This window comes from Harmonia axyridis, chromosome 7 (assembly GCF_914767665.1).
Source record: "Harmonia axyridis chromosome 7, icHarAxyr1.1, whole genome shotgun sequence".
Lineage (NCBI taxonomy): Eukaryota > Metazoa > Arthropoda > Insecta > Coleoptera > Coccinellidae > Harmonia > Harmonia axyridis.
The window spans coordinates 35,465,033-35,492,817 of record NC_059507.1 but is presented as its reverse complement, the minus strand read 5'-3'; the positions used below and the strand labels follow the sequence as shown (position 1 = coordinate 35,492,817).

Below are 27,785 nucleotides of genomic sequence, written 5' to 3'. Positions count from 1 at the left end.
ATTTTCGATGACTTTTCCAACATTTGCGGCCGTATATCGGCAATAACACGGCGAATGTTGTCTTCCAAATGACAAGGTGGCTTATCCGCATAGACCGATGACTTTAGATAGCCCCACAGAAATTAGTCTAGCGGTGTTAAATCACAAGATCTTGGAGGTCAATAGGGGGCTATAAGACTTTTGACGATGTGTGTATGTATCACTCTTGAGAATGACTATGTTTACACGAATAAAATAAAATATTGGTTAGACCCGGGCCTTTGTAGTGAAGTGTATTGTCTAAATTTTGATGAAATTGCTCACCTATGGGATATCTGCAATAACTGTCAGTCTCGTTAGACGTAGTGTCATTTTCATTCGGCTTCAGACTGATTTCAAAGGGGATAGGGTCAGAATAAGGGGTGTAGACATCGCAAATCTGAATCCTGTCATCGGCCGGTCCTGTCATATGACACATGTGAGGGATTGGATCTAACCCGAGGACAATAGTCCTAGGTGTTGTTGATTCTGCTTCAGGCTGAAAATTACAAGAGGTAAGAAGAATGTTTCTCTATTATATAAGGTGTGCCACGGCTGATTCCTACATTCAAGAGGCTCCTAAGTGAAATCTAAATGATATTGAAAAAATATTTTCCAGTCTAATTTACTTTTTTTGAAACTATGTTTTGAAAATTACATCACCAAAAGCTAGCCAGGATGGAGAAAAGACATATTGAGCCTCTCGAAGAAGGAGCCTCTCATGTCTTGAGAGTGGTGGGGTTTATTAGGTTGATTCCTAATTCGATGGACAAGTTTTTATTTTTTTGTTAAGGATTAATTCTAAAAATTTAAGTAAAATGAAACAAAAATGTGGAAGAATCATTGAAATATCTTTAGAAATGAAAAAGTTATGGGACTTTGAAGTTGCGCTTGGAAGAATAATTTCATAGTCTAGTGTGTGACGTCACGCCACTTACACGAGGCGACTGGTATTCGCAGAGTGCTTACGAATTCATTGGGGTACAATCACTTGTGCCATTCGTGTCGTGTTTTGTTCGTTACACGATGACTGAAATAAAAAAAAATCCTACAAATATTGTATTGTGCCCATGTGTGCAAGCACGACAATTAAAAACCCCAATAAATTGTTTTTTCATGTACCAAATGACATGAATCAAAGGAATCATCACTGCGAATATATCTATTTTAGGCAAATTGTCACTTTGTCCTTTTATGAAGCCTTCTTCCATTATGGTGACATAAAAACAAAACTCGAGTTAAAACTACACTGTACAACTACAAACGGCGCGAGAGCCTTGGCGCGGCTAAGTATTTAAACGTTATTTATGGTGTAGCGATCACAGGCAAGTGGTGTGACGTCACAGACGAGTCGGAGACCAAAGACGTTCCGCGTTAAAATACGTAAATTTAAATAATCTATTTCTCAGTCATTTATTGATGGATTTTCAAAATGTTTTCACTGATTTATCAGTTTTGCTCTATATTTTAATTCTATCGTGTCAAATATAGTATTATCAACATTACTAAACTAGTCCATTGCAATCTTCAGGTCGCCTAGGGTCTTGGACGATCTTCGAAAACCTTTGAAGTAACAGATCCGACCGAGTTAAAATTTTTCGTGTATACAGCAAGCTTCGTGCAAAATTTCGTTTAGTTTTAGCGTTTTAGTGAAAAGTGATCAAGTAGTGATTATCTCCCCGGTTTCGATTGAAATGTTCCGATACAAAATCTGAACCATGATAGTTAGAGAGCTGATTATTTCTTGAATGTATGTGATTGCTCAACGAAACAGAAGAAATATGACCAGATGACCATGCGCTTTTGGAATTTTCATTATAAGCTTTTTATTTTCCTCAATAAATTGTTCCAATGAAGTGATGAATGACATTGTGATAAAGGAAGTGTATAAATCACCAGAGTTTAAATCTGGAGGGCGTGGGGGCTACTGAAGCTACTCGCGCAAAGTGATCATTCCGTCGCACGTGGAACACCCTATATTTCCTTTTATTTCTTCAAAAGTTCAAGGCACTAAGGCACGCGGTTCATGGTTCGATAGCAATTTGGGTACATTGGAGCGACTTACAATATCCGCCTCTATTGGTGGACCAATAAAGTCTTCAGCATTCTCCTCGTAAACTGCTTCACTGTAAGCATCACTTCTTGAATCGGCAGTGCTGCTCAAGATGGCCGAAGGTTCCGTAGAAATCTCGTCGATCTTCTTGGTCCAGGACGGCTTTACTTGACAAGTGAAATCGCAATTTTTTAATAGCACTGTACCTTCCTGAAAAAAAAAAACGAATATGTAGTTGAGATATTTTCCGTTGAATTCGAAAGGTTTTTCAATATTTGAGTTTCACCACGTGATAATTGTGTTTTCTGATAATTTTTTGTGGTAGATGTCCATTATGGTAGATGTACTATTTTATGATTTGTTTATAGTTATTTATCTTTATGAACGCGAGATTGAGAGGAATTGCAGTTTTTCATTAATAAAGGGTGCTTTTTAGAACTATAGAACTTTAAATTGCAATAAAACAACGATGGGTTATTCGATTGACATGAATTTTATTGATCCGCAAGATAATCTTCTGGCATTACATTTTAAATATGATTTCTGGCATATGACCGCCACGGCTGGCTCGGATGTAGTCCAATCCGGACGTCCAATTTTCGATGACTTTTTCCAACATTTGTGGCCGTATATCGGCAATAACACGGCGAATGTTGTCTTCCAAATGGTCAAGGGTTTGTGGCTTATCCGCATAGACCAATGACTTTACATAGCCCCACAGAAAGTAGTCTAGTGGCGTTAAATCACAAGATCTTGGAGGCCAATTCACTAGTTCAAAACGTGAAATTAGGCGGTCACCAAACGTGTCTTTCAATAAATCGATTGTGGCACGAGCTGTGTGACACGTTGCGCCGTCTTGTTGGAACCACAGCTCCTGGACATCATGGTTGTTCAATTCAGGAATGAAAAAGTTAGTAATCATGGCTCTATATCGATCACCATTGACTGTAACGTTCTGGCCATCATCGTTTTTGAAGAAGTACGGACCAATGATTCCACCAGCCCATAGAGCGCACCAAACAGTCAGTTTTTCTGGATGTAATGGTGTTTCGACACACACTTGAGGATTAGCTTCACTCCAAATGCGGCAGTTTTGTTTGTTGACGTAGCCATTCAACCAGAAGTGCTCTTCATCGCTAAACAAAATAAAATGGATGTAGTGCGCGATACGTATTCCGCACAGAACCATTATTTTCGAAATAAAATTGCACTATTTGCAAGCGTTGTTCAGGCGTGAGTCTATTCATGATGAATGGCCAAACCAAACTGAGAATAAATCACTTGACAGCTGTTGAATCGGTCGCCATTTTGAACAGTAATGCCAACTTAAAGTTATATACCTCGAAAAAAAACTCCAGTTACTTACGATTTCACTGTCCCAGTTATAGCAGGTTTCTTCGTTATCACATCGGTCTTGAAGTACGTATCCACCTTGTTCATTACACATAAAACTTACATTCAAGGGTCCTCTTTTCTGGAAATAATAAATACTATTTCCTTAAGAATTATTCAAACAGGTACAAAACAAAAAGTAATGGGAACGTGGCTTTTAGATTTTTATTTTGAGGTTGGTATACCTGTCATAGATTTCATGACGTTTATTTTGAGGTTAGAAATTGCATTACTTTTTGTTCAGCATAATATGATTGATAGGTAGAAAATGATATCTCATTTGTATACCTATTGAAGAAGTAACAAATGAACAAGAATAGAAATTGAATAGAAAAACAAAAATAAACTTTTGGAAAATGGTAGTGAGAGGTCGATTCTATTGTTAAGAGAAATATTCTTTTAAGAAGATTTATTTGAGCCATTTTTCAAAACTGAATTTTTGTTATTGACACACGGTAGATGCTATATTGAAATAAAAAGTTATTGCGGTGAGTTAATTTAGAAATATCAATAGTCAAGTGTGCTGCAGCTTATTGCTTATTTGGTGCTTATTAATAATTTTCAATTTGCTTTGAAACGAGAAAATTAGGTACTACTAAGTTATTGAAGGCCATTTTTTTATTGCTTATTGAATTTTAGTATTGTAATTTTCTCGCTCCATCTAAAATTTGTGAGTTGTGCATAAAAAATCTGTGCTAGTGTGGTTAGGTTATTCGCAGATAATTTTTTTTTTTCAAATATATAGAATTTTCGAAGCCAGTCATTCCAATAACTTACAGTTAAAAGTGCTGTAGGCTGTGAAGTAACAAAAAATTAGAATTTTTTATTTTTATCGATTTAATTCATAGAAATTTTTATTTAGTGACTACAACCCATTGCAGTTGATTCAAATAATAGGGAATTATAACTAATACTATTGTTTTTTTGTGTCTATTCTAGCTTTCGATTTATTTTAATAACAGATTTGAAATTTATCGAAAAGGAAATTTAAACTAAAAAAAAATTGTTTGATATAAGGAATATCATAATGAAACTCAAATTTTGGGAAATCATCAGTTAATTTTCTTCGAAACTTTGAGAGCAAGGGTAACCCTATACATTTCAAATCGTTAACTCGAAAATTGTGGTTTTTTGCGTTTGGAGAATTAGTTAAACAAATGATTGTAGAAGAACCAGAAAAGTTCGATTTGCACAAATTTTGACACGCTTTTGGTAGTGAGAAATCTTCGCTTGCACTTTTTTTTAATTGTAATAACAATAGAAAAATGAGACGTTACAAAAACGGTTAGAAGATCTATTTTTTTCTATAGTATTGTAGCCTATTAAATTTACAGCTGGAACTTGAAAACAAGATTATTTTCACTAATTATCCCAACAACCATTATTCAACCTAATTTCATTGAATCACTATCCCCACACCCATTTAAGATTACAATCGATTGTAAGGCATATAAAAATTCCTACTTACAATTCTTGGTATCGTTGCCAACAACCAATAAAAAATAACAGAAAGAATCAAACAAACGGCGATCATCATCTTCAGGTATTTTCCCGATTTACTTCTTGTACCTCCTGTAGATGTTCCAGCCAATCTATCAGACAAGGGTGCCACAACAAGTGGACCTAGTGTGGCAACCAGGGCTGCCACAGCTGTAATTGTGACTGCCTCATCTTTCGATAAACCTATGTCGTTCATATGCAGAGGAAGAAAGGGAAAAAGACTTCCAAGAGCTGAAAAAATAGTATTTTATGAAACAAGTGCATAAATGAATCTTTAAAGCACGAGCAACGAGTTTTAAGTCATAACGGGGAGAGGAGTGCTTTAATGGCACTTATACCTACACGAGTATCATATGTTATTTTTTTATTATTTCTGTTGTTGACAAGTTTACATATTTTACTGTTCTCATAATTGATAATTACAAAATGGTTTAGAAACATTTTCCTACAAAGTTAGCCGAAGTTTCCGAATCGAAATCGGCACCAAAGAAATCCTCAAACTCGTATAGAACATGAAAATGGCGGAAAGCAAAAAGTTAGAAAGAAAAATTCTCAAAATAAAGAGTTGAACTTTTTTTGGAACAGTTTTTGTTACTTATTATCCTTAAAAATACTATATAATTTAATCTTAATATCTCGCATGCTTTTTAGTTGAGAGAATAATAAGGATTATGATACAGCTATAATAAAAAAAATCTATTAAAAATATTCTCTCTAAGAACTCACCCCCAAAAAATAGGAAGATGACACATTTCAGTGATATCAAATTGGGGTTGAACTTTGGTTTCTTCATGATGGTTGATTATTTTATATTTTGGTCATCGATTCACTCCGTAACAAGTCATGTTTGATGCCAGTTTTGTCACCTCATAGTTGATTTGTTTACTCAAAACCTGAAAATAAAGAGAAATCTTCAGTGTTCAATAATAATCAATAGGGTATTTGATGGATTTTTAAAAAATTTCAAAATTAGTTAGTAATACCTATTAAATGATCTGTTTATTCACCCTAAAAGTGGATATATTTAAGTTCGCATAAATATTTTTCAAATAAATATCAGACAAAAAATAAAAAAGGTTGCTATAACGCAATTTCACGAAAAGTTAAGTAGTTTTCATTAGGAATGGTTATAAAGGCAATTCTGTATATTTTTTCTTATGACATCTGTGTTCAGTTATGCCTTTCAATCATGGTTCACGGTTCAACAACGTTCAGAAATTGGTATTGTAATTTTTTTTCTGAATTCTGCATATTTTATTAACATATTATTTTGGTTAAATAAAAGTATATCGTTCTTTGAAATGAAATCTATGAGGACGTCAATGAATATGACATTTTTCAAAGGTTCTTCACCAAATTTCGAGAATCTATGAACATCCTGTTCTTGTGTCATTGCAACCACGTTTCCTGAGCAAGAAGAAGGACTGTGGTTAATTAGAGGAAACGATTTCAATAAAAACAATGTAATTGAGTGATTATTAATGCAAAATCATTGTATGTATGTCATACTAAACAGTAGACAAAGAGAGTTCAAGTGTGTTCATTCGATAAACAAGACAAGCAGTGACATTTTTTGAATTCTTCTAGACATCACTGAAGTGCCTCCATGTTTGTATCAATAAAAGTTCAAGACGCAAATGTTTTATGTAGTATGTTTACCAACAATCAAAGATCCGAGAAAGGAATTATATCATACTTTATATATCCGAATATCAATAAAATGGATCGATTAATATATCATAATATTTTGAGCATTATTTCTGTTGGAAATTAGTTGAATGTATTATTAATGCAATCAATAATGAGCAATAGGAATAGAGTTGATAGTTTAATCCTTTTGAGATTATAGTTTGGGTGATGTACAACTAGATTATTTATTGAATTGCTTGAAAATTAATGCCAAAACATTATTTGTTGTTGTTTCATTGATAATTAAATATGACATTTGCTAAGGTTAATGAGAAGTGCATCTAACTATTACAATGTGTGATACTTAACTTTTTTGATATAGTAAAAGGGTTTTATAATTGAAATTATATACATATGTTATTTAAAATGGTTATAATGGGAGTTGGCAGCACAGTGTATTATTTTTTGACATTTCTTATGACATTTGTGATCAGTAGGTTATGCCATTTAATCATGAAAAGATACAGCTCTCTAGTAATCCTCAGGAAAATTGGAAAATACAAATTATTATAAATATCCAGCTTGTAAGCTGTAATGAATGAATTAATTATATGTTTTGGTACTTATTCACCCACTCTGTTGCGAAGATTAATAAAGATTTGATAAACTGAAATAAGCATCACTTAAGAGTACGACACACTAGAAACACCCTGTATCTCGAGAACAAAGCGTTTGCGGGCTCATATTCATGGGACTTTTATTCTTAAAATTATCCAAAGTGTCTCCATTTTCCTCCGTAAATCTAATTTGGAAACATCCAGTATAAGGTAAGAACAACAGAATTGGTAATAAAAAAATAATTTCGAGTAATTTGAAAAAAAAAAGATCTACGCCCTTGTAATAATAAGAGTAATGATGAATTTCATCCCCACCTCAACCAATATCGTTAAATATCATGTTATAATTTCTATAATTAACCAAGACTAGTTCCCAGCAATTGTGACCTACTTTTTTCTAGCACTCGAAAAATATACGGAATAATGATTTATCAATCTGAAATAACTGGGACGAAATCCAAGATGCTGTCAGGAAGACAGCGCGGTGAAATACAATCTCTTATTGCTTTTGAGAATGTTGCGAAATGACAACATAAGTCATGTACAGATGCAAGCTATCTTGTATAGCTTGAACTAAAGATAACCCTACAATATCTGAGTCATCAGAGAAAAATAGATGGCGATATTATTGTTGAGCGAAAGAATATTCAGATTTTATCGCAACAGCTGTCAATTTCAAACAGAATCTTTCTCATTATTTTGAATTCTGGATTGCGCAATATCTTAGGGGTTGGTTTTTATCCAATTAATGCATATTAATGATGGGAAATTGGAATTGGCCAGTCAGAGAGAATAATTTTCCGAATTCTAATCAAATTCAAATTTATGAGGTACATAAAGGGTGTTTTTTTTAGAGCTATAGAACTTTAAATTGCAATAAAACAACGATGGATTTTTCGATTGACATGAATTTTATTTATCCGCAAGATAATCTTGTGGCATTACATTTTAAATATGATTTCTGGCATATGACCGCCACGGCTGGCTCGGATGTGGTCCAATCTGGACGTCCAATTTTCGATGAATTTTTCCAACATTTGTGGGCGTATATCCGCAATAACACTGCGAGTGTTGTCTTCCAAATGGTCAAGGGTTTGTGGCTTATCCGCTTAGATCAATGACTTTACATAGCCCCACAGAAAGTAGTCTAGCGGTGTTAAATCACAAGATCTCGGAGGCCAATTCACATGTCCAAAACGTGAAATTAGGCGGTCACGAAACGTGTCTTTCAATGAATCGATTGTGGCACGAGCTGTGTGACATGTTGCGCCGTCTTGTTGAAAGCACAGCTCCTGGACATCATGGTTGTTCAATTCAGGAATGAAAAAGTTAGTAATCATGGCTCTATGTCTATACCGATCACCATTGGCTGTTACGTTCTGGCCATCATCGTTTTTGAAGAAGTACGGACCAATGATTCCACCAGCCCATAAAGCGCACCAAACAGTCAGTTTTTCTGGATGTAACGGTGTTTCGACATACACTTGAGGATTAGCTTCACTCCAAATGGGGCAGTTTTGTTTGTTGACGTAGCCATTCAACCAGAAGTGCGCTTCATCGCTAAACAAAATAGAATGGACGTAGTGCGCGATACGTATTCCGCACAGAACCATTATTTTCGAAATGAAATTGCACTATTTGCAAGCGTTGTTCAGGCGTGAGTCTATTCATGATGAATTGCCAAACCAAACTGAGAATAAATCACTTGACAGCTGTTAAATCGGTCGCCATCTTGAATAGTAATGCCAACTTAAAGTTATATACCTCGAAAAAAAACACCCGTTATAAAAATAAAAAGTATGCCTTGAATAGTAACGCTAAGCTACCTACAAACAAAAATCGATCACCAAACGTTCAAACACCCTTTATTTTTTGCAATTCTGTCATGTTCAAATATTGAAGCAGCCGGCAACTGCATAGATACGCTTGAAAAAGGTAGGTAGGTGAAGCAATTAGAATTTTAAATTAGTGACGTAACATATGGGAGCCGTCCTTGATTTTAACATTTCGTTGTAACATTCATTCCTGACAATATTTTATAGGTATGTAGAGTTAGATCATCGTTGTTTTTAAAAGTATGACCACTACAAAGGTTATCGTTCTCGCTGTTTAATGATCGCAAAATGAATTTACCGCTAATTTACATTCGCGCATAGAAATGTCGGTCATAGATTTTTTCCATCTTTGATCTGAACGCTTAAGGTGATTAACGTGATATGAAAAATTAGGTAGATGAGAACTTGTTAGATCGGATATCCTCATTAAGCTCACTAGATAACGGATTGAAAAAAAATGAAGGTAATTTCCGGAGTCTCGGTAACTGTAAAAATATGAGAAGAAATTGTTTTGTATCTGCAGGAAATTGTTATGGTTGCTAACTACCTGACTTGAATTCATTGCTCATCTATTTCAAATTATTATTGAAAAATAGTAACAATACATAATAATAATAATATTGTAATAAATAAATAAATAAATAAATACTTGTACTAAGTGTTTTTGATTTTATTAATTATATATTGACATATTTTATTGGTTTTATTCACACTATTATACCGGGTGAATTATTTGAGTTGAATCAATCAAAAATTTCGATAAAACAATTTAACTAAGTATTCCTAAAAGTTGACTGAACACAAATGTCAAAAATAACACAAAGTGTTGCCATTAAAATCATTTCAAATTGTATCTATTGGATTATATATTTGGGTTATATAAAATACAGAGTATTCACTAATACACAGATGGTGATATTAATCGTTTATTCTCAAGACACTCGTAAGTCTAACTCTATCTCAAAAGCAAGTACAGTTCACAAGGCAGAACGGAAGGACCTGACAGAAGGCAGGTTGGAAGAGGCTGTCACTCTGAAGTTTTGTCCCTGACGTTCGCTCTCGACCATCGAAGGTCCATTCTTGTTTTCTCTCCCGATGGCCTCGCCACGCGCAGACTCGTAGCGCCACCGCACGACATGCAATAACACTATCAAGTGTAGGGTTGGTTGTCTCTCTCGTAATCTGTTCGGATGAAGTAATATTCTAACAGTATCATATCTATTGAAAAAGTCTATATGTTGTTAAGGAAATGTCAGGTAGGTACTTTTTTTTATAATGTCCCTGAATTTTCTCTGGTTTTGGTAACGTGATCAACATAACATTTTTGCATGAACTTCAAATGATTATTTCACATCAAAATGCAAAATTTCATCTTGGTCGAATTTGTAGTTTAGAATTTCGAAACTGAAACAAATATTCACTTTGGTGGTAAAAACTCAATGATATAAGACATTTTAAATTTCATAATATCAAATCCTTCCTTCTTGGACACATCAAAATTGAAAAATAAGTTATCAGTGGAGTTCACTTCCTGAAGCTCCAATACCTTTAATCTCTTCTTTCTGCAATTGTCCTTGGAAGGTATGGATTTTATCCTTCGATACTCTGAGAAGAACAAATGGAGGGTGAAGTGCAAACAGAAGGGGATCTATCAGCTAAATATTTCACCCTTGCAGACAGCAATGATGTTGAAGAAAGAGATAAACTGTCTGGCGGTGTCTGTTTGAATTTGTTCAATTGATTCTCGTAAAAGATTTTTCAATAAAAGGTTTCATATTGATATTGAAAAAAACGAGTATATTTAAGAGAAATCAATGGATGTTCATTTCATTGTAAAGAAGAAGTTATGCCATTAATAAAGTCTGAAGATGTTGAATCACAAGATCTCACTTGCCAATTGTGATACGGCTAGAAAACTTTTTTTGTAATTTTTTCGCCACTTGTGTGGTAAGTAGCGCCGTCTTGTTGAAAATAAACGTCGTCCACATCAATATCATCTTATTTCAACCGTAAAAAATTATCAATCATAGCTCGATAGCTAAATATTACACAATAATTACAAAATCAAATTCGAAAACAACATGAGTAAAAGATTGGGTAAACTTGAGAGGTTATATCCTGGAAATTGATGATTGATTATATCTGAATAAGATGAGACTTCCTCTGTGATATAATGTCTAATTTCATCTGCAGCAGAGACAGTGATTCATATGTGAATCCCGTAAATTTTGTATGGATTTCTTGAATTCGTTTCAAAACCGCAAATATGATTTATGCTTCTCTGTGATAATTCTATGAGTATTGTCGATGAATCTATCGATGATTGTTTCTGAGAGCTTGTTCATTTCGTTTCGAGACTGTAATTTTCGAATTTTTGATTCTTGTAGGTACCGTCTCAAACGATAAGATTTGACTCAATAGCCTTCCTATAAAAGTATAAAGTATACGTATATAATGCCACAAAAGGGGTAGGTATAAATGAATGAGCGCTCAAAGGCCAATTCGCCGTTTTCTCGAATTACTGAAGAAATAAATTAACTGTTAAAAACTATACCAAATTACGTTCAATCATTGAATTGAAGACTTATGCTATGAAAGTACTGAATAGAATATTCCTACCTATCCTGAAATAGTCTAACAAGAATGACAAACTACAATAACAATAAACCGACATGAAATCTTGTTTACGAAAAATTATTTATAGGCTGCGCCTTCTTTGAATTTATTGTTCACGTGACAGAAATCAAATTGAAGATAAAATATCCATAAATAAGGAACTCTTTTAAAACGTTGACACTATGACATTATTTTCTGTTTTCTATTTATAAACTGCTCGGAAATAAATTTATTGAGATTTCTCCGCAGATTCTGCGTGAATCCAGGAGTGTAATGAAAATATTTCCTCGTTAACGATACGTTTCAAAATTTTCAGGAGATTAATAATAAATTTGCGGTTTTTGATGAAGAATATAAAAAATTTAACTCCGAAATCAAACAAGCTAGGACTTTGTGGTAACAATAACAACACATTTCTTGATTTCCTGATTATGAAGCAGCTGCCAGCATCTGGCATTTGACAACTGAAAAATACGCCACTACTAAAAAGGGAACGATACACTCTTCAACTACGCATTGATATTTTTAAAATCCACTACAAAAAATTGAGAAAATTTTGCAGTAAGAGTTCGCAAAGCTGAAGTACTTTTGTGAAGCACCTTCTCCGAGTTCAATAACTCTAATACGTTTCGCGCACTACGTCCATTTTATTTTGTTTAGCGATGAAGCGCACTTTTGGTTGAATGGCTACGTCAACAAACAAAACTGCCGCATTTGGAGTGAAGCTAATCCTCAAATGTATGTCGAAACACCGTTACATCCAGAAAAACTGACTGTTTGGTACGCTTTATCGGCTGGTGGAATCATTGGTCCGTACTTCTTCAAAAACGATGATGGCCAGAACGTCACAGTCAATGGTGATCGGTATAGAGCCCTGATTACTAACTTTTTCATTCCTGAATTGAACAACCATGATGTCCAGGAGCTGCGGTTCCAACAAGACGGCGCAACATGTCACACAGCTCGTGCCACAATCGATTTATTGAAAGACACGTTTGGTTAAGGCCTAATTTCACGTTTTGGACCTGTGAATTGGCCTTCAAGATCTTGTGATTTAACATCTCTAGACTACTTTCTGTGGGGCTATGTAAAGTCATTGGTCTATGCGGATAAGCCACAAACCCTTGACCATTTGGAAGGCAACATTCGCCGTGTTATTGCCGATATACGGCCACAAATGTTGGAAAAAGTTATCGAAAATTGGAAGTCCAGATTGGACTACATCCGAGCCAGTCGTGACTGTTATATGCCAGAAATCATATTCAAAATGTAATGCCACAAGATTATCTTGCGGATAAATAAAATTCATGTCAATCGAATAATCCATCGTCGTTTTATTGCAATTTAAAGTTCTATAGCTCTAAAAAAAACTCCCTTTAGAAGGAAATCATACTTCATATTGTGAAATTTTCAGTGTTTTTGGATTATGTACATTCTAAAAACGAGTTAAAAATGTTTTTATTTGATTCCGAAGGTTCAAAAATTGAAATTGCAAAACTAACACATCAGTAAAGAATCGTTCAAAACATAACAACAGAACCAGAAATATCGACATAACACTTCGAACAAGTGCCATCTCGAATGACCTAAGAAATATTTTACAACCGATGACCACTAGTTTTATACGAGTTTAAATTTAGCGAGACCAACAACGCGAAATGCCAAAACTATAAAGAAAACGAAAACACAGAGAGCGGGGTGATGTCACCGCGTTTAAATAAATAAAACACGGTGGACAAGAATAGACCATTACTTCAGAGAAGTTTCTCAACTTCGCAACCTCTCCAAAGTCCATCGAGAAAGTTGGTGGAGGAGTCTAACAGAGGTCGCGCATTTTTTGGAACGAGGGAATTGCATTAAACCAAGTCGGCTGCTAAAAGTGGGATATTGTTAGGATCGGACCATTGTTGACAGAACTGCGGGGAACCTGAGATGAAAATAGAATCGGTGGCAAAACAATGTGCATAATGCTAACAATTTTTAGCGATATTGAAGTAGGTGGAGTCGGTCCATAAACATGAAGATAACTCACGAACGAAAAGAACTAGAATCTTTAAATTTTCAGAGTAGGTTCGGATCCCGAATACCGTGCTCGAGTTAGTTGATGGGTGAAATCCGAGCATGGGCGCCCGCAGAAATTTTTCTCAGGGGGGGGCAAAATGAAAATTATTGAAAAACGATAAGGCGTCCATGATTGTCGTAGGCGACATCAGTATTCCGTTTCTTTCTATTTCTGTATTTATATTTATCACCAGCGTCTCCTCTGAATTTCAAAAGATCACTAAAAGTGGTACAGGGTGGACAAAAATACAATAGTTTCGTGTGTGCTCATAAAATAACTCATAACATTCTTTATTAGTAAAATTAACAATATTATCAAAAATACTTATTGTCTAGCGCTAATTGGTTTTAATGTAACACCCTGTAGTTTGTTACATTTTAAGATTAATAAGAATGAGCTGTTTCCAAACATGTTTGGTACTTGTGGTCTAGCAGACAGAATATGAAAGAAATTATTTCTTTTTTTTATACATTTTTAATGATCTAAAAATGTGTCAAACTACAGGGTGTTATATACAAACCAATTGCCGTATTTTTGATAATATTGTTAATTTAACTAATAAAGAATGTTACGCGTTACTTTATGAGCACACACAAAACTATTATTATTATTTATTTTTGTCCATCCTATACCGAGTCCTATACCAATTGGAATCAAAATGTGATACATTTTTGGAATCTGCTCAGCCAGAGTAATCGGAAAATTGGGACAAAATGGGGGTGTTCCATTTAAAGAAAATGACGGTGACGTCATTACTCGAAAGTAATTCACCCTGTATATTAGATTATTATGTTAAAATACTGTAAATTAAAATAAAAAATCGACGTGTTTCAGGATTATTTCTTAAAATGGTCTGTTTAGCTAAAAATAAATTTGTTCCATATTTAACGGATACGGACACAGTGTATAAAATGAATTTATAAACAAATTGACACGCATGGAGTGCTTTCGGTTCCATGATTTTTCTTCACCCAAGAAGTGCTCAACGCGCTTAAAAAAGGTTTTCAATTCAAAAAATACCTCTGCCGATTATGGATTATATGTATAGTATGTAATTCCATTGAAAACCGGAAAATAGTTGTGAATCTATTACCTTCCTTTTTTCCCTTTGGATTGAGAAAGTAATATTGAGGGTGTTGTGTTGAAAAATGAAGCAATCAAACGCTTGCCAAACGACCTGAAACAACCGATGACACTAGGAGAGCAACAATTGCCAAACCTTGGATTTCAGCAGGTAGATACAGAAAATAATAAATATTCTTCTAATTAAAAATTCGACAATAACGAAAAATATCGGATTCCAAATATTCAAATTTGCATATTCAATTGCGAATCACTCAAATAAATATATTTCATTCAATATAATATACATTCATAATGATATAGTAAAATTGTGCATTTAAAAATATATCATAATCCGACAACGTCATCTAACCATGTTAGGGGCATGTAAAAATTGTGTATACTCCCTCTATCTATGATAATTACTCTTTGGAAGGGAATTGTTTCCCATACAAACTGAAATACATATTCATATTCGACCATGAAAAATCGAGTGAAAAATAATCTTTTTAAAAGCGATCTTTTATTTGCCCATCAGGTTAATACGCAAGATCCCAATGAAAAAAAAAAACAAGGAAACACAAAATGAAATTTTTTTCGGTATCCTGCCAACACATGTGCCTGTGAATAATTCAGCATACGTTGATTCGGAAGTTGACTAAATGGCCATAAGGTTATAAATTTGTTCACGAGGAACACTGAATTTCAATGAGTAATGATGAGATCATCACCGTTTCTTGAAACTCCAGCAAAGGCAAATAAGGCTGAACCGTTGTCGAGATATTTAAGTTCCAAGAATTGCCACAAGGCATTCTTGTTACTTCGAAGAAGAAGGAAAGTGTTTGCAGTTGTTTTGCAAGAAATTGGCATTGTTTTGAACCAATTACTAGTTTAATTTTTCAGGTATCAGCTGATGAAAAGAATAAGATGATGTTAGCTCGTCGAATAATGAATTTGAGATTTATAAATATGTAGAATAAGCCATCGTACGGGTTGATGTACTTTTTATCCAAAATAAGAGAAATAAAAAAAAGGAAACACAATTATACAATTTACTTTTCAACCCATCAAGAGAGTAGTTGATTTGGGTTAAATATTCTTGGCTCAAGATCCTATACTTGAGATATGTACTTCCAATTACTCATGTTGCACCCTGTATATGGAGAGCGTTCCGGTATGGAGCCATGATTACTAACTTTTTCATTCCTGAATTGAACAACCATGATGTCCAGGAGCTGTGGTTCCAACAAGAGGGCGCAACATGTCACACAGCTCGTGCCACAATCGATTTAGTGAAAGACACGTTTGGTGACCGCCTAATTTCACGTTTTGGACCTGTGAATTGGCCTCCAAGATCTTGTGATTCAACACCGCTAGACTACTTTCTGTGGTGCTATGTAAAGTCATTGGTTTATGCGGATAAGCCACAAACCCTTGACCATTTGGAAGACAACATTCGCCGTGTTATTGCCGATATACAACCACAAATGTTGGAAAAAGTCATAGAAAATTGGACGTCCAGATTGGACTACATCCGAGCCAGCCGTGGCGGTCATATGCCAGAAATCATATTTGAAATGTAATGCCACAAGATTATCTTGCGGATAAATGAAATCCATGTCAATCGAATAATCCATCGTTGTTTTATTGCAATTTAAAGTTCTATAGCTCTAAAAAGAACACCCTTTATAATTGAAAATTGATTGTTTAGAAGCTTCAAGAACATATTGTTCCTATTGAAAACCCTAAGCATGCACAATTTTCTTCCAACCAACGTTGAAGACGAGTAAGAACACTCCTTCACGACAAATGTAAAAAGTTCGAGAGCCGAAACCAGTTCTAAATGTATGGAATAAAAATATGAGCTTCATTCGATTCAGCACGAACGGCATTAACAGTGATTGATTCTTGAACGAGAATCTAGAAAGAACGTACCGCTGGATGAGAAAAAACTCGCAGCATCAGCGGTCCTCAAACTTTGTGATCGACCTCGCATTAAGCGGTCCTCAAACTTTCTGATTGACCTCCCACCCATCTTGAAAATTCAAATAATCCCTCTTCAGAATCGATCAGAGGGGGTGTTGTAGCGGTGCTAATGTTTCACACTTGTGTGGCATGATGAAGAATGCTTACATTAAGGATGATTTGCATTTGATATGCTCCAGAGATAAGATTCAAAGTTGGTAGACCGTGTTTTGAGTAGTTACTGATGCTGAACCTAGCTAGGTAGGTGGAACGCCATTGTTTCTAATGGAATCGCCTTCTACAACTTCATAACAGATGGAATAACAATGGTCATTTTACGAACATTTGGTACCGTCAATATTTTATCGAATTTGACAAATTTTTTCAGTGTTTTCATATTATTTTTGGCCGTCAAAACACATGAATTAGATTTTTGAGCTAGCAAGATCAATGTGGAATAGTAATTGATTTATTTGGTTTTACGTCTTTGAACTAACCTAAGTCTTTTATATTTTTCAAATATTTTCTCCAAAGTGATGCAAATAGATTAAATTAAAAAAAATTGAGAAACATGTCGGTTTGGTTACACTGTTATAACGGCTGGATCGATTGTTATGATCTTATAACTTTGAAAAATTTAACATTAACAATTTTTTTTGGCCTGAAATTAATGATATGGAATTGGAGAAGATTTGGTCCAGAAAGATGGTACAACAAGCCACACAAGAACACCCATTTTGGTTTTATTGCAAGAAAAATTTCCAGGACGCATAATTCATTGTTTAGACGATATGACTTGGCCACCAATATCTTGTGATTTATCGCCTTTCGATTTTTCTTGGTATTATGCGGAAGATTGTGCTCATACCGATAATCCTCAGACTATTGACGATGTGTAAACCAACATCCGTGAAGTTATCAGTGAGATATTGCCTGAAATGTGCCGGCGAGTCATCGAAAATTACCCCACAAGTCCTGTAACTTACAGGCTGTAAGAGATCACGTGGAGGACATTTATAATGACAAGGTCCAAGCATTGCATTGAAATAAAAATTTGAGCAATATTCCAAATGGAAGTGTGTTATATTTATGTTTACTTTCTGAACCACAATCGAAATTAATCATCGAAACAAAAACCGAACTTTTGGGAGCCACAAGGCTCACAAGTGAAAAATGAGGACTGATAGATCATCTTACTCTTTTGAATAAACAAACCCAACAAATAGCACAGAATAGTGACAGAAATTCAACTTTTCACATTTATTCTAATTGAAAATAGAAATTGGAAAATGTATTCCCATCGATTGTCTCGTCTTACTAAGAAAACTGAACGATTTCTATTATAGAACTACATCGAAGGAAATGCATCCAATCGAAGACATAACGGAGTCTAGCAATATAGTAGAACCACTTCAGATGACACAAATCCATATTGATTACGTCTACCTTTATAGGAAGTGAGCTAGCGAATTCTAGAGACAGCTTTATGGTTAAATATGAATATTAATCTACTAAAATAAGATTTATTCTTCCTGTGTGAGAATGATTTTTTTTTCGCAGTCTAATGAAAATTCGTCTCATTATTTTGTTGAAACTGTCAGACCAGATAATATCTTTGGGTTCATTGGCTCTGTGGAAGAATGATCATTACCAATCTTGGTAATAATATGGGATATAGACATAAGTTTATTTCATTTAAACTAATAGTAGGTAGGTGGCATATGAATTAGCAAATTGACATTCAAGGACTGTATAATTTTCAATTTCGTTTTGTGTTTGATATATTTGAGGTAATCTGCGGTTTTTGCTGAAGCAGTTGTTTTATTATTATGTTTTCGATTTAGGTAGGTACCTACTTCACATTTCAGTCAAATGAAGTTTTTCATTGATTTATGACCGATTATGAACTAGTTCTTGACGGAATATCTTAAAAACCTATTCTGTTGTTTTATAAGCAATAAAAGTATCACTTTTAGTGACAGAATGTTCTCCAATAAGTGGTATCATTTTGATATAAAAAAGTGTATATTTTAAGAGAAATCAATGGATGTTTATTTTATATCAAAGAGCAAGGTATGCCATCAACAATGGAGAACTATAGGGTGTTTTTTTTCGAGGTATATAACTTTAAGTTGGTATTACTGTTCAAGATGGCGACCGATTTAACAGCTGTCAAGTTTTTCAGTTTGGTTTAGCAATTCATCATGAAAAGACTCACGCCTGAACAACGCTTACAAATAGTGCAATTTCAAAATAATGGTTCTGTGCGGAATACGTATCGCGCAATTTTGTTTAGTGATGAAGCGCACTTCTGGTTGAATGGCTACGTCACCAAACAGAACTGCCGCATTTGGAGTGAAGCTAATCCTCAAGTGTATATCGAAACACCGTTACATCCAGAAAAACTGACTGTTTGGTGCGCTTTATGGGCTGGTGGAATCATTGGTCCGTACTTCTTCAAAAACGATGATGGCCAGAACGTTACAGTTAATGGTGATCGGTATAAAGCCATGATTACTAATTTTTTCATTCCTGAATTGAACAGCCATGATGTCCAGGAGCTGTGGTTCCAACAAGACGGCGCAACATGTCACACAGCTCGTGCCACAATCGATTTATTGAAAGACACGTTTGGTGACCGCCTAATTTTACGTTTTGGACCTGTGAATTGGCCTCCAAGATCTTGTGATTTAACACCGCTAGACTACTTTCTGTGGGGCTATGTAAAGTCATTGGTCTATACGGAGAAGCCACTGACCCTTGACCATTTGGAAGACAACATTCGCCGTGTTATTGCCGATATACGGCCACAAATGTTGGAAAAAGTCATCGAAAATTGGACGTCCAGATTGGACTACATCCGAGCCAGCCGTGGCGGTCATATGCCAGAAATCATATTTAAAATGTAATGCCACAAGATCATCTTGCGGATAAATAAAATTCATGTCAATCGAATAATCCATCGTTGTTTTATTGCAATTTAAAGTTCTATAGCTCTAAAACAAACAGCCTTTATTAAGAATAACATTTACAAGCCTCTTGCAAAATTTCGTATTGATAAGGTCAAGAGAATCTTAAATGATTCAAGAAAAATATCGAAACAAAATGGGTGTCGTCTTAATTTTTTTCGATAGTTTTTGAAAATTTTGTATGATTCTGTTCTGATTTCGCTTCTAACGCGAAATGTTCTCACGAAATAAGTATGTAGAGTAGAATCCCATTATGAAATCTCAACACAAACTGACGTTTACGAAAAATCTGCAGTGCTCCACAGAAATAACACTCTTTACGACGTTTTTATTACACTGCAATGAAAATCCAGAAAGTAACGACTGCCACTATGGCGGCCTTATGCAACTGGGTCATAACAGATCCATTTCCGTCAAAAATCGATACTCGTATCGCAAGACGCGATCACAGAAAAAACCAAAGCGGAGTAACCACAGACGCGTATACTATGTTGCAAGCCGTTCCTAATGAAGAATTAATCTTAACTGTCATATGCCATAGAAACTCTTCTAGATATCCTTCTATGGCGATTGTTACGTCATAATTGGAGCTGTAAAAATGAACGACCGGTAATTTATTTGTGATTTTATACGACTGCTTGCCAAAGTTACGAGCAATAGTAGATATATAGGCATCGTAATTTTTTGTAGGGAAAGTGGTTCAAAATGAGGGCTTGGCTGCGACATATCTTGTTAGAGAAGTTTATCGTCTGAAGTATAAATTGAGGAAAGCATGGATGTGAACCTAGCAGATCGGGCATAATTCAATTATGCATATAAATGTATTTTTTCACGAAATTTCGTACCAACTTTCAAACAGTTATTATTAAGAGAACAACACCGTATCTTTTCCATGAAATTTTCCATTAACGATTCGCACTTGTGTGGCTGTTATAAAGAGTGTTTTTTTAGAGCTAAAGAACTTTAAATTGCAATAAAACAACGATGGATTATTCGATTGACATGAATTCTAATTATCCGCAAGATAATCTTGTGGCATTACATTTTAAATATGATTTCTGGCATATGACCGCCACGGCTGGCTCGGATGTAGTCCAATCTGGACGTCCAATTTTCGATGACTTTTTCCAACATTTGTGGCCGTATATCGGCAATAACACGGCGAATGTTGTCTTCCAAATGGTCAAGGGTTTGTGGCTTATCCTCATAGACCAATGACTTTACATAGCCCCACAGAAAGTAGTCTAGCGGTGTTAAATCACAAGATCTTGGAGGCCAATTTCACAGGTCCAAAACGTGAAATTGGGCGGTCACCAAACGTGTCTTTCAATAAATCGATTGTGGCACGAGCTGTGTGACATGTTGCGCCGTCTTGTAGGAACCACAGCTCCTGGACATCATGGTTCTTCAATTCAGGAATGAAAAAGTTAGTAATCATGGCTCTTTACCGATCACCATTGACTGGAACGTTCTGGCCATCATCGTTTTTGAAGAAGTACGGACCAATGATTCCACCAGGCCATAAAGCGCACCAAACAGTCAGTTTTTCTGGATGTAACGGTGTTTCGACATACACTTGAGGATTGGCTTCACTCCAAATGCGGTAGTTTTGTTTGTTGACGTAGCCATTCACGCACAGAACCATTATTTTCGAAATGAAATTGCACTATTTGCAAGCGTTGTTCAGGCGTGAGTCTATTCATGATGAATTGCCAAACCAAACTGAGAATAAATCACTTGACAGCTGTTAAATCGGTCGCCATCTTCAACAGTAATGCCAACTTAAAGTTATATACCTCGAAAAATCACTTAACAATTTCTGTGGTATCCAAGGCCCCAATTGGCACATGAATAATGAAAGCTTAAAAGTTCCTAACTTCACGTAAATCTCTCCTCGTTTTTTGTGTTATCATATTAACATTAGATTTAATTTGAGGTTAACTAATGTATTTCGTTTTCAGGAAATGATTTGTTTCCCAGATTCTCAACCCGAATCCGTGATCTCCAGCAATTCCCCTAAAACAATTTCCACCCCAATGGGAAATAACACGTGAAAATCAATTCCAGACATCGATTGTTAACAAAAATAACACCTGCTCAAACACCTCCAATTCAAATTAAATCAGCAACCTTGATAGTTGATGAAATGAAAATTAGTCATTAGAAAGAGGTCATCAGATAAGTGAACGTTGAACAACCCCACTTTATAATTTCCATCGCGTAATGAGAGGGTGCGAATTGTGAGATAAGGGCGCAGCATGATTCGCTGTTCATCATCGTATTCGTGCCAGTTTTGATAGACTTGTGTCCGGCGATGACCCACATACGTGTCGCAGGCGAATACAAAAGTACAGTTTTCCATTCATTACGTGATGTGTCTAAAAATAAACCGACCGTGAGCGATTGCTCATAATGGACATCTGCGTTGCCCATTTGCAACCTTACTTCCTCCGTCACTGCCCAGTTTGGAATTTGTAAAATTATTGGAATTACCTAATTCATCTCGTAATCGTAATTTGGAAGCGATTTGGAAGCCAAGCAGCGAGGGGCGGGGTTGGTATCTAGATTGGTGGCTGATTCGTATTACATGTGTTGCTTTCGTAACGAATAATATCCGAATTTTTAGGATGTATATGAGCTTATGGGAGAGGCTCACAGATGCCTAGGAGATTTGAGAATGTTACGATAAAAACCATCACATCAGTCATTTCACGATCTGATATAATAAGGTTTTTCAGAAACCTAATTCTTATACTTCATATTTTTTATACGACAAACAGTGTCCGATAAAATAAGTAAGATCATTAAATGAGTAGGTGCAACGCTGTTTTGCTATGACTTCAAAATAGCAGAGAGGCCATAAACGTAGTTACTACAATGAATAACAGATATTTATCTGATGAATAAAAAAATACTTTTCTTAAAACGCTCTGTGGTTCAAAAGTTCGGTGGTTTAGGACATAGGACAATGATAACTTGGATTCAGGGGTGTTTTTCTAGAGTTTCCTAACCAGTCGATGCCTTTATTTGAGCGTGGATCAACATGATTCCAGTAGATATCCTGTGGAGATGGGTGTCCCGCAGGGATCTGTTCTAGGGCCCTTATTATTCATTTTATTTGAGAATAATCTACCCAATCATATAATTAAGTATTACCTGTGGCTTTATATTTCCATCAAGATTTTTCTCGCTGCGCATGATACCTCAGTTCTCACCACACCGCGGAAACTGACGGAACTCAAGATGAGGTGCGAGTTGTTAGTTTCTCATTAGTGCTACAGGAACTCTCTCATATTGAATGTTAATAAAACTGATCTAATTTATTTTCAAACTGGTGATTCAGGTCAACGACTTATTTCAAATGTCCCTTTTGGAGACTTGCAAACATTTGACTCTTTGAGGTTTCTTGGTCTACATGTCGATATCACTCTTGATTGGAGGAATCATGTTGATAATGTTTGTAGAAAGTCATGCAGTTATTATTATGCCATAAGAGCTTTAAAAAATATATTGCCTTTGAATTCGTTATTGGGAGTATACTATTCGCTAGTGTAATCTCACCTGAATTACAATGTGAGGTGAATCGCCTGACATCTATTCAATCTTTGTAGGACGAAAAAAATAATTCGTCTCATTTTCAATTTTAAACCAAGGGAGTCTTGTAGACTCGTATTTATCAATTATATAAATCTTACTGTACATTGCATAAACATTTTAAAATATCTTCTGTATATACATAGAAATTCAAATTCAATGTTAAAATGTTCTGAATATCATACCAGACATAAGAAACAAATGAGGGACTTCATTTTGAAATTAAAAAAACTAATATATTTTAGGAGAAGTCAATGGATGCTTATTTCATTGTTAAGAGTAAGGTACACCATTGATGATGGAAAATTATATTCTTGAGCGACTCATACGGTTTCAAATCCTTACATCAATTTTTTAGCAGTTCGAATGCATTGTTGAAGTGTGAATCGTTCCATTTTTTTAGTTTTCAAATATCAAAAGATGAGAGCTTCAAAAGTGCCAACTATCCAGAGAGCGGGCTATTCAAACTTCATATTGAGAAACCTTCTAAAATTTTCCTCCTTCAAAACACCTAAGAAATTTCACTCTCAACTCAAAGGTGTCTGTAACAACGTGTATAATCAGATGAACGATATCGAGAAAGCTTCCGAACCTTCGTTATTGCTTTTCTGTGTTTTTGAAGCGCTTATAAAAGTTGGTACGCCTGAACAGATGTATCCATCGCAATAACTGGATAAGGATCTCTCACAAATTGATAAATAGAGGGATGAAAATTTTCTTTTATTCTCTTTTCGGATGATGTGTTTTGCACCGCCTTTCTCGATCGTTAAATTTCCTACGGAAGTTCAGACAAAATGCCAAATTCAATTGGTGAATACACACAGCTCGACACACAGCGTCTGGGAAATGCAGCATCTGACTTTCCTTGAGTGCCCTAGGTGGAGCCGGGAAAACCTAAAACCTCCGAAGATTACGTCCATCTCAATTTCATCCATCGTTGGTATCGATTGATACTGACAAGTGTCATGTTTCAAAATTCCAGGAGAGCATCGATGGTGGGTCAGAAGAGTTTTTGTGCTTTCCATCAGTAGGTATTAACTGATTAAATTTCAGTTGAGAAATAGGATAAATTACACTGCGCAAAAAAATTAACGCACATTCTGAAAATCTAAATTTTAATGAAAGTTAACTCTACATTGACTTTATAACTTATTTTTTATGTTCTCTCGGGAAGGTTTTGAACGAAACAAGACACATTAAATGGAAGAAAAATTCAGGATTTCAACGAATCTTATGTGAAAGAAGAGAAATAAACAATTTTCAAAATACCGGAATGCTGATAAGTGATTTAATACTTGGTATTTCCACCCCTTGCGTTAATTACAGCTCGGCAACGACGGTTCATACTCAAAATGAGTGATCTTAAAATATTCTAATCTAATCCTTCCCAGATTTCTCTGAGTTGGATTCCCTAAGTCATTAAGAGTAGCTGGATGATTTTCTGAACTTCTCAGCCTTCTATTGAGGTTGCCGCAAACCTGCTCAATCGAATTGAGATCTGGACTTCTTGCTGACCATTCCATTCGAGGGACTTCAACCTCTTCAAAGTACTCCTGAACGATGCGCGCACGATGGGGCCTGGCATTATCGTCCATAAAAATGAAATTTTCACCAATGTATGGGGCAAATGGCACTACATGCTCTTCAAGAATGTTCCTTATATAACTATCAGCATTCATAGCTCCATTATCAACGACCACTAGGTCTGTGCGATCAGTCAAAGATATTCCACCCCATACCATAATCGATCCTCCCCCGAAACACAATTTCTGGTGTTCTGCCAGCTTTTGGAAGTCCTTGGTGTGAATCGTCTTTAAGGCTTGTACAACTACGTTTAAATTCAAAAACCCTTCTTTCTTCTGTACTAATTGAAGAGTTTATACCCCTTCAACATTCGGTAATAACTTTCCTTTGTTTTTTAAACCTTCCAAAAATAAAAATTCAATCACTGCATGATACTTTATTTTTTCCATTGTAAAAAACATTGTGTCACGTCGCTTTAAATGAAGGATGAATTAGATTGAAATGAAATTCCACACACGTCCATATGAAGAGTGTACCAATATAACAACAACAAAAATTGGCTAGTAGCAACGCCCTCTTTTATCAAACCGTAAAACTTATTGAACAACCCATGTACATTTTATTTTTCCGTCGGAAAATTGTATATCGATAATGGTCATAATTATTGTGGAAAATGGTTGGAAGTTACTGAGCATAATGAAAACATACGTCATTTGTTGATCATTCAAATAACACACTTGTAGGTACTGGCGTCAGACCACCATTAAAAATTTTATTTGCCTCCTTTTGAATCGATATCATGTCAGGTATTTTTATAATTCAATTAAAATGGGTTATTCAATATGCCAGGACGGATACTGTTAATATATCTCCTGGCACATTATAATTAATGGGATTCGAGAAGCTGTATACAAAGTATAACAGCATCGTTTAAAACAAATTCGGCACGTCTGCCTTTGATTTCTGTTTATTATTTCCAATAATAAACCTACGAATTAATTGAGATAGAAATTTTTTCCAACCTCTTCTTGAATTTTCACAGTTATCTTTTTGGAATGTGTACAATAATGCAAAAATTGAAAAAAATATCAAGAATAGCACAGTTGAGCACTAAACATGAAATTTTGAATCAATTATGAAATTATTGAAACATGCAAATTTTCAAATTGGTTGTCATTTTTATTTTCGATATTATGATTTTGGAATTTTTGTAGAATGTTTGAAATTGTTATTTTACATTTGAATGCAAAATTCCATCTTTATGGAAACCCTGGTTGGATTTTGCCCAATGATGAACATTACTGCGACATTCTAGATCCAAATCCAATATGAAAATTTCAAAGCTCTAGGTCTTTCCGTTCGACACTCGACAGTTATCGTGTTTGTGACTGAACGGACGAACATAATTGAATTTGACCGCAAATTAGTCATCAGTAAGACAAACCTTATCGTTTAAGAATATTCCATGTTCGAAAATTCGTCCATTACTACTTAAAAGCATTTCTCGAGAATTATTCAAGATATTCGCATAAAATTCAGTACAAAAATCGTTTTGTATACCTCATTGATCCACCTTTCACGAGAACTAGATCCCTTGATTACGAAGGCTAAAAACCTAAACCTAAAATATATCTCAAAAATTATAGAACACAAAATCACGAAATCACTAACAAAAAATTATGATGATATCGAATTATGATAATACCGATTGTTTCTTACCACATAACCTGAGGTTCAATGGTTATGAAGTACCTATTTGAACATTGCATTCGAATTTCAGAACAAATATTCTATGGTTCGAATCCTTAATTATACCTAATTTTTTCATAGAAAATGACATTTTAATCGGATTTTCGAAAGAACATTCTATAACGTGATCGTCACAGAACGATATTCTTCATAAAGCTATCATATTCCTGTCTTCTAGAATTCTAAATGTTTTGTTTATTGTTTTGTCACCATGGCAACCTCAAATCCCAAATTATGAATTCAAGTTTCACAGCCCGTTTATTTTGTCATAATTTATGGAATTTTGTTATAGGAGCTGAGAAGAATATACCGTTTATTGGATATTTGCAAAGTTAAAAAGGGTACTCTTTATGTATGATTCCATCAGAATTTAATAACAGATCTCTTGATAACACCACCCAACGAGGTTAACCAATATACTCGATTAGTTATTAACTTTCTAATCTTCATTTTCCATCATCAGGTGGTAATTTAATTCTGAAGCAAATTCAAAAAATAATGGATTGGTTCAATTACTGAAAACTTTCTACATTAATCAAAATACAAAACCATTAGAAGTTTGAAAAATCTATTATGTGCATGGTTACTATCAATTCTATAGTTTCAGGTCGTATTGTAAATGTAAGTGACACATTCTCTATTTAATTCCTTGATGTTAAACTTCAAAACAATAAATTTTTAAGTTTTCAATAAACTTCTATTAGCAGACAGATAAATTCTTATTAGATTTTTGAAATATACAGCATTAACGCGATTTTTCGATGCAAGAATTATAATCATCATCATTTTGTTATTTATCCAGAATTATAAACACCAATTAGTTGTGCTATTTTTGTTTTATCGTTATCAATTTTGTTTGAACCCATATTTTTTGCAGTATGCGATCATTTGCCGCAGTTTTTTCAAAGTTATTTCAAGAATAGTCAAAACTACTCACAAAAAAACTCCCATAAAACGGCGAAACACAAAATAATCCTCGAAAAAAAAATTAAGAAAAAAAAACACACTTTATCACAAAAATTCTTCGAAAATCCACACCAAAACACACAATTTTTCGTATAAAGTTCGCAACTCGTGTTCAGAACTATTTTCGTATAACTTTTCCCATAGCTGTTGCGCTGCCAACTGGATTGAATTCTCTTACGACCACTTTTCGTTGTACTCGCGACCAGGAGAGATTCATTTGAACCATTGATGTCC

At 34.9% G+C, this 27,785-nt stretch overlaps 1 protein-coding gene across 1 annotated transcript in view; it reads right to left on the bottom strand.

Moving 5' to 3' along the window:
• LOC123684115 overlaps positions 1–27,785 on the bottom strand; it is a 33,920-nt gene extending 6,135 nt beyond the window's left edge. Inside the window, exons 1-7 of the mRNA XM_045623245.1 lie at positions 27,521–27,785; positions 5,690–5,853; positions 4,932–5,194; positions 4,241–4,258; positions 3,438–3,545; positions 2,084–2,281; positions 304–517 (exon numbers count right to left, since the gene is read on the bottom strand). Coding sequence (XP_045479201.1) covers positions 304–517; positions 2,084–2,281; positions 3,438–3,545; positions 4,241–4,258; positions 4,932–5,194; positions 5,690–5,756 — 868 coding nt within the window. The 5' untranslated portion in view covers positions 5,757–5,853; positions 27,521–27,785. The remainder of the gene's footprint in view (positions 1–303; positions 518–2,083; positions 2,282–3,437; positions 3,546–4,240; positions 4,259–4,931; positions 5,195–5,689; positions 5,854–27,520) is intronic.